The sequence below is a fragment of the Trachymyrmex septentrionalis genome, unplaced genomic scaffold (genome assembly GCF_001594115.1).
Source record: "Trachymyrmex septentrionalis isolate Tsep2-gDNA-1 unplaced genomic scaffold, Tsep1.0 scaffold60, whole genome shotgun sequence".
Taxonomy (NCBI): domain Eukaryota; kingdom Metazoa; phylum Arthropoda; class Insecta; order Hymenoptera; family Formicidae; genus Trachymyrmex; species Trachymyrmex septentrionalis.
The window spans coordinates 6,353,223-6,361,637 of record NW_017305779.1 but is presented as its reverse complement, the minus strand read 5'-3'; the positions used below and the strand labels follow the sequence as shown (position 1 = coordinate 6,361,637).

At 37.5% G+C, this 8,415-nt stretch overlaps 2 protein-coding genes across 2 annotated transcripts in view; one reads left to right on the top strand and one right to left on the bottom strand.

Moving 5' to 3' along the window:
• Positions 1-997, bottom strand: part of LOC108752494 (RING-box protein 1A) — a 1,548-nt gene extending 551 nt beyond the window's left edge. The window contains exons 1-4 of the mRNA XM_018493340.1: positions 894-997; positions 546-573; positions 325-446; positions 160-245 (exon numbers count right to left, since the gene is read on the bottom strand). Of these exons, the coding sequence (XP_018348842.1) occupies positions 160-245; positions 325-446; positions 546-573; positions 894-986 (329 nt within the window). The 5' untranslated portion in view covers positions 987-997. The remainder of the gene's footprint in view (positions 1-159; positions 246-324; positions 447-545; positions 574-893) is intronic.
• A 2,254-nt stretch (positions 998-3,251) lies between these two features.
• Positions 3,252-8,184, top strand: LOC108752681 (jmjC domain-containing histone demethylation protein 1). The gene is made up of 7 exons (XM_018493708.1): positions 3,252-3,520; positions 3,663-3,942; positions 4,007-4,694; positions 4,782-5,106; positions 5,197-5,491; positions 6,354-6,649; positions 6,920-8,184. Exons 1-7 carry the CDS (start codon positions 3,470-3,472, stop codon positions 7,925-7,927), a joined length of 2,943 nt encoding a protein of 980 aa, XP_018349210.1. The 5' UTR covers positions 3,252-3,469; the 3' UTR covers positions 7,928-8,184.
• The last annotated feature ends 231 nt before the right edge of the window (positions 8,185-8,415 follow it).

Genomic DNA, 8,415 nt, shown 5'->3' with positions numbered 1-8,415 from the left:
TTTACAAACTTTTAAAAACAGATTTAAACTTTTTATTAAAAGATATCTACTTATATTTAAATTTAATATATCAATATTTTTAACTTTATATAAAAAAAATTTGACAAAAATAATATATATGTAACCAAATTTATACATATTAAACAAGACTCTACTCACTTCTGAAACTCCCATTCGCGATTATCAAGTGGACAGACTTGTCGTGTTTTTAGCCAACGTGAAATACAATGAAAATGAAAGGCGTGCTACAAACAAAGATATAGTTATAATAAGATTCAAGTAAAAATTTGACGATCCTAATATCTCAAAATATTGTAAACCTACATTACATACACCCCAGGCTACCGTGCACTCCTCGCTAGTCGCAGAGGCCTGGTTTGCTTGACATTCGATACACAGGTCCATAATATGATTACGGCAAATAGCGCAATTATCCACAACAATATCTAAAAAATGTAAGAAATTACATTAAAAAATCTATTACTATGCTTATTATTATTATATACTTTGAAGGCTGTATAATAATAATGCTCGATAGTTCTTACCCCAGGCCCATAATGCCACTGCGTTCCACTGAAACAGACATAATTAGATTTAGAAGGCCTAATTGCACAAACGTTACTTCAACTTTAAACGAGAGTTTAAACTCTCTCTTTTTCTTCTTGAAATCGACAAAGAGACAGAGGAAGAAAGTTTAAGCCTCGCTTAAAGTTAAAATAACGTTGGTGCAATCGGACCTTAGCAAACAATACAAAGACAACAGGATTGTGCCATAAAGACAAAAGTGATAAAGCGTGCTGCATAAATGAGGTTAGAAATTATGTTTTCACGTCGCGCGGCGATTGCAAGTAAAATCGATTATATATAATCTATATGTACATGTCGATACTTACCTTTTTCACTTCAAAACGCTTCTTTTCGCCTTTTCCACTACTGGAGGTCGGTAGATCACACTCATCATCGTCTATCTCCATGGTTGTCGCCATTTCTTGAATGACTTGAATTTAGAAGCATCGCGATAAGTGGCGCTGCCAGTAGCGCGGTTTTTTACCGACCGAACAGCAAGAACGGATCTTCCGAAGGTTAATTCGAAATTCGTCCAAGAGACTTATCCGCGCATCTCAGCAAAATATTTAGATCTGTTTTTTTTATTAGGCCTGTTTTTTTTTTTTGGCTGAACTTTCTTGCTGGAGAGAAAAGAAAGAAAGATGAACTAGTTTTCAGTAAAAGTTCAGCCAAAAAGGACAGGGCCATTGTTACACTTTCTGAAGTAGTATACACAGTGCAATAAGTTGAAGTGAAACACAAATATACGTTTATTTCACTTCAACTTATCGCACTGGTTCGGAGTGCAGCAATAAAAAACAGATCTTTTATATTTGCCCGACGAATAGTTTGAGAAAAAGAGAAATGCGACTGCACGTCAATTATTCGTAATCGCTCTAATACTCCACAGTATTATGTGAACACTTACCGAGCGATTGGTTCTTACTTACGGATCCGTAAAAACCAATCGCTCAGTGAATAGGCTGCATTCCGAAAATCATAGAAAAAAATCTGTTGTCCTTTTAGTCGATGAGTGTACACCTAATCTTGTAACAAGCTCAAAATTACATAAGCGAACTAGGTGTTAATCAATGATATTATGAATATTCTAGAAAATTTATTCATTTTTATAATTTTCATCTCGCAAAATACAATGCAATCGACTTGACCTCGGAAAATTGTATACAAATATGCGCGCTCACATTTACATGTTCATACATATATACATATATACATATATACATGTATATATGCAAATATTTTATATTTTATTAGCAGAATATCAATCATGAAACTTTTTTCCTAGGATGAAAAGTGAAAAATTTCTCCATTAACTTCAATGGTTAAAATTTTCACTTTTCACTTTCCATCTTAGGGATAAAGTTTTATGATTGATACCGGCCAGATATCCGATAAAACGATACGAGCGTGGACAATGATCATTGCCGCAGATATTCATAAAATACTCATCCACAACAAACATTGATTCGTAGCAATAAGCAGATTCACTCACCGTCTTCCGAAAAATTCTTGGCGCCAGCCGGTTGATCCGCTCGTCATGAAAGGCTTGTTGTGCTCAAGACACGACGATAATAATTACGCGATATAAAGATCGTCTGATATCTCATTCAACATTGCCGACACGAATTTATACGCAGTATCTGACGCTTGCTCTTGACGGAAAAAAATCGCACGAAAATTGTGGAATCGCTACATATCTCGATGGGAATCGAACGCGACGCGACGCGACGCGACGCGAACTATATAGCAGCCTGCGCAGGCGCAGATCTACCGGCGCGAAATGCCGCTCAATGTTTTCCCGCCCTTTTCGATGTTCACGGACGTCAAACGCCGCGCTGTCACGTTGTCAGACACCTTCTCATAGCGAGGTATCTTCCTGTATGTAAAAAAAACGAGCAAAGAAATTAGAAAACAATAACCCTTATAAAAATTTAATAGTAATACTGGCCAATTAATTATTTATTTTGAGTATTAAAAGTTTATTAACAGTTTTAATACTTAAAATAAATAATTATTTGGCCGCAATTATAATGCTAGTACTAGCCTTGTAAAAATTTAATGAGTACTCTATAAGGGAAGAAAAAGATAAAATTTTCAAATAGAACATAAAAGTCATAATAATCAAAGGGTATTATCGTGATCCTATTTATCATTGTAAGTTCAAATATCAAATATATCAAGATGACATCATATAATATCATTATAATTTAATTATGACTCTCGCTGTGTTCTATGTTCTAGATTCTAGACTGTTCCAAATTGCCAATGCTGAAAATATATAGTATACGTAACGTAAACTATAAATTTTCAGCGATGGCAGTGAATTTTAAAACACAGCCCTGCGCAGCCCTAAGATTCATATAACTCCTAAAATAAAATTTTTTTGAAAGTTATAGGATGCTGTTCCAAATAGATATGGCAACGTTACAAGTCAACGATTATAGCAATCAGAGATACGCATATACTTACGACTTATTCGACATAACGCAAAATCATCAATCAAACCGATATTTTGCGCGGCGATATCTCTTTCTGGCTTTTTGTCGGCCTCGCCTCTCCCTGACTTTCAGACGCCTTTCGACTTTTCCAGAGTCTCACGACACGCAGTGCGCATGCGCACTTTCGGAAATATAGACTGCACAGCGGGAAGTAGGAGGGGAAGGGCGGAGAAGTTGGCAGCACTGGCCGGCAAGAAAATGGCGTAGTGTCGCTCAGTGAAAGTATACACGGGTGAGAACATGCTTCGCACGGCGTCACCGACGCGTTGCGATTAACATGTAAATAATACATGACAAATCGCATCGTATACAATTGTACTAACGTAAATCGTGAGTTCCTCTTGCCTTCATCGTAGTGACATTCGTGTACCCCGATGAGATTCCGGTGATACGTTTCTGATTGCATGTCCGCAATGGCCGACGACTCCGCACCGCTGCCAAAGAGGCGCCAATTGGTAAACAAAGAGCACGCGCGAATTCGGTTGAACGTTATCGTTGCCGACGACGACGTCGGCACCGACATTGATGCCGCGTCGAATAATTCTCGAGCGGTACAATCCACGTGTTATCTTATCTTACACGTGTGTCATCTTACAGCGCGAGCGAACCAGGAAGTTGTATACGGACGACTGGACCATAGGCGATGAAGAAATTGAGGGTCGCAGGACTTTCCAACTTGACGAGAAGATTGAGGCCAAGAGGTATGACCTGAGCAACTTCAGTGGCCTCTTTCGCGAGATGACCGGGCCGGAGTTGAATTTAACATACCTGCAGAAACATGGTCTGCAGATACCACTGCTGTTCAGGGATAAGTCTGGACTGGGCTTGCGAGTACCCAGCTCCAACTTCTCTGTTAACGATGTCAGAACTTGCGTTGGTAAGTCTCAAATATGAGTGAGAAAGACAGTGTTCGGTAGACGTTAATAATATTTGTACAACAGGTTCTAAGAGAGTACTGGATGTTATGGACGTTAATACTCAGAAGAATGAAGATATGACTATGAAAGAATGGCAAAAGTATTACGAGGATCCTAACAAGGAACGCTTGTTGAATGTGATCTCATTAGAATTTAGTCATACCAAGTTAGAGAATTACGTACAATCGCCTGCATTAGTGCGACAAGTAGATTGGGTAGACGTAGTATGGCCAAGGCATCTGAAGGAATCTCAGGTGGAATCTACGAACCTTTTAGAAGATATGATGTATCCAAAAGTACAGAAGTACTGCTTAATGTCAGTAAAAGGTTGTTATACTGACTTTCATGTTGATTTTGGTGGTACGAGTGTGTGGTATCATATTCTGCATGGTGGAAAAATCTTTTGGCTAATTCCACCCACTGAAAAAAACTTGACTCTTTATCAAGAGTGGGTACTGAGTGGCAAACAGTCAGATGTATTCTTTGGTGATATGGTAGACAAATGTGGCAGGATAAGTCTAACGGCTGGTATGACTCTATTTATACCAACTGGTTGGATACATGCGGTATATACTCCTCAGGATTCTTTAGTCTTTGGTGGAAATTTCCTTCATAGTTTCGGTATAGAAATGCAATTGAAAGTGGCACAAGTAGAGGAGCATACAAAAGTACCACAGAAATTTCGATATCCATTCTTCACAGAAATGTTGTGGTAAGAATGAATAACGTATTTTGTATTATTATTAAGTACGATATACATGTTGTCTTGTGTATTGTAAATCTCTATGTACTTTCACAGGTATGTTCTCGAAAGATATGTGCATGTGCTGTTGGGTAGAAGTCATTTGGATATATCTGAATCACAGCGACAACACTTAGTCCCGCAGCACCATCAGCATGTACATGTAACAGATTTCGAATTGCATGGCTTGAAATCTATTGTAATGTATTTGCATTCATTACCATCAACCAAGAAGAACGTTCCGGAACTAATGCGTGATCCAGTCGCTCTTATTCACGATGTTCGATGTTTGGTAGAGCAACATAGACACGATAATCCAGAAGCGGCTGTGACAGGCAATCCTGTGTTACCTCCACCACCACCCTTGACCATCGTTGACAGGGTATCTATCTTTCACTGTATTAAATCGAAATTTAATCGAAACTTGATTGAAATAAGTAATACCTTTTATCTAATTTGCTTTCTTTTTCAGGAACGCTTAAGAGTAGTGCGAAAAGGTTTTGTAAAATCGCAAAGACATCACTCGGACAAGTCCGAAAGAGCTTTTCCACGTAGGAGACGCACTAGATGTAAGAAGTGTGAAGCTTGCACTAGACAGGATTGTCGCGAGTGCGTATTTTGCCAAGACATGGTTAAATTCGGAGGCAGCGGTCGCGCTAAACAAACATGCCTCATGCGCCAATGTCTTAGACCTATGCTTCCCGTCACATCATCCTGTAAAGTCTGTCGTTTAGATGGCTGGAAACAGCCACCTGCACCATTAACGGGTATGTGTAATTTGCAATAAATTTCTTTTTTTTTTTTTAATAGAATGTTTCTAAATCATATAGAGTTTTTTATTTACTATAAAAATATTTTCTTTGCTATGTTATAATAACTATTATTATAGTATAATTTTATATTGGTAAATTAAACAATTTTTATATTCTAAGTCTTCATATGATTTAAATTGTATATATAAACTGTGTATGTGCGTTTTTCATTTTTCCTGTAACACGAAATATACACACGCATTTATATGAACCAACTTGTATGACTGAAACAATTGACAATGTTTAGACTTCGCATGCAGATACACTGTTAGAAATGCTTTCTTTACGTGTAAATAAAGCTCGTGATTATGAACGAAATTAAAAGTAATGAATGATGTAATTAAAAATTAAGTTATAGTAGTTACTTCAATGTAATGAATATGTACATTAAATTTCATAAAATTTTATGAAAAATACATTAAATTTTATCTACACAAATATACTTTTCAATTATAAATACATTAAATGTAATGTAATGTCATGAAATTAAGTTCAAATTATATAACTTAAAAGTATATTGAGGCTGCATTCAAAAACATCATTTGGGTGCCCCTGTATATCATCTTATCCTTATTTAACATTGAACAGCAAGGATAAAACAATACATAGAGGCACTCGGGTAATGTTTCCGAACGCAACCTAAAAGTATATTTCATGAAATTTGTAATGGTGTAGAGGGGGCTTCAAGCTTCACAATGGTAGAAAGTGACAGTTTACAGTGTTGTCACATTATCAAAACAAAATCATTTTCGAAATTTTATTGTCTCATCTCATATATCCCTTTCTTTCTATAAATCGAATGTTTAAATAATTGCAGGTAAATCTTTCCCCACAACACCGTCTACTTTAATGGAATGTTCAATCTGCTTCGACATTGTACATCCAGAGTGTATAGGCTTGAACTCCAAGGAGATAACTGTCAATGATGATTTACCGAATAGTTGGGAGTGTCCAGAGTGTTTTGAGCGAGGTCGGAACTTGGATTGTCGGCCGCGTCACGCAAGGGGTCGCACGCGAAAACTATCAATATCCAGTGCGGCTTCCTCAGTACCGACGACAGATTCTGAACGAGCTATGACACCGAGTAAACAATCAAGGCTTGATCCTAACGACGTATGTAAATTCTTTTATATAGAAATTATAAAATGATCTTAGGTGTTTTCCATTTAGTGACACATGTCGACACAAACATTCTATTTTTTTTTTACATTTAGAGAGTAACAAAGACACTTCGTTTGTGTGGATTTGTGCCAAATGAAAAACACTCTTTATGTCTTCATTAGAATAATTTTTACATATTTTCACGATTGAATCTCCAGATAAGCATAAGCCGCGTTGTATAGAGCGTTGCTGTATACATTCCGCGTGCTTTATTTTCCTCAGGCGTGGAACGATTCACCCGGGGAGCCAGCCGAAGGTGAACAGAGAATGACTCAGCAACGTACCCAGTTAGCTATGCAGTTGATTGCCTCGAGCAGCAGATCTTTAGTAAGGCCGCATGTAGTGGTTAGGCCAGCGCCGCCGCCACCTATTCAAGAAACAGATGGTGAAAACGAACAGAATTTGGTATACAACAAGACAGCAATGCTTGCGGTATTCAGATTCCTCAGTATAAAGGATCTGCTTAATTGTGCCTTGGTTTGCCGTACCTGGGCAAGATACAGTATAGATTTCAGTCTTTGGAAGAAACTCGATATGTCGCACTACAACCTTCGTTCCATTCACTTAACGGCTATTGTTCGCCGACAACCCGAATGTCTTTTGCTGGATTGGTCCAACATCAATAAGATGCAATTAACTTGGCTGTTGGAAAGGTTACCGCAGTTACGGACATTGTCTCTTCAGGGCTGTACTTGGGCCGGTGTTCGTGCCCTGAAAAAATGCAGCTGTCCGCGTCTAGAAAAGTTGGATCTGAGTTATGTTACCTCTTTGAATGACGATCTTTTGCAAGAAATGCTGGATTCACCAACGGATTCAAGGCCTGGTATTATCGATAAAACATCACGATTGAAATATCTCAAGAATTTATCTTTAGCCGGATGCGATCTCACGGATCGAGGAGTGAGATATATAGTCCAGCAATTATCGGATCTTGAAACTTTAGACCTCTCCTCGATTGGCAGGCTCACCGACTCCGGAGTAGCACATTTGACGTCGCTATCAAATCTGGCGTCGCTGAACCTAGCAAATTGCAAGTTGCTCACTGAAACGACTCTCGATCATCTAGTGAAATGTAAGGCATTAAAACGGCTGGATCTGCGACACACAACCCAAGTATCAACGCAAGCTGTCATCAAATTTGCTGCTAAGAGCGAACATAATTTACATGTAACGGACGTTAAGCTGGTGGAGGAGAAGAAGAAGGTTAAAACTGATTTTATGGACACATGAAAAAGCATGGCGCTTACACGCGAACTAATGTTCAGTGCAATCCGGTTATCATCGCGTAAGAATCATCGTTTGCAAAGAATTAAAACCATAACAATACATTATGCTACGATCAGCGACTATTTATTTTACACGAGAGACTCTCTAGGCAATGTTACAACACGAACCTTATAATATAACAGAAAGGACATGATAGTCTATTCGGATAATACTTACTTTTATTGATATGAAGCAAAACACAATTTTAACAATAACGATTTCTTCACAACTTAAATTTCTTATATTATTTTCTTTTTTCTTATTGTAAATATTTACCTATTTGATCGTGTGATTTACATAAATATACCATGTTTATATATTTTCCAAAACTGTTGAATATCATTTCGAAATAAATGCTTTGATTTATTCACATTTTTCCTTTACAACAATATCGGAGGAAGTAGTAGTATTTATTGCAATTTTGTAATTTTTTTATATCTCTTTGTAAGTAA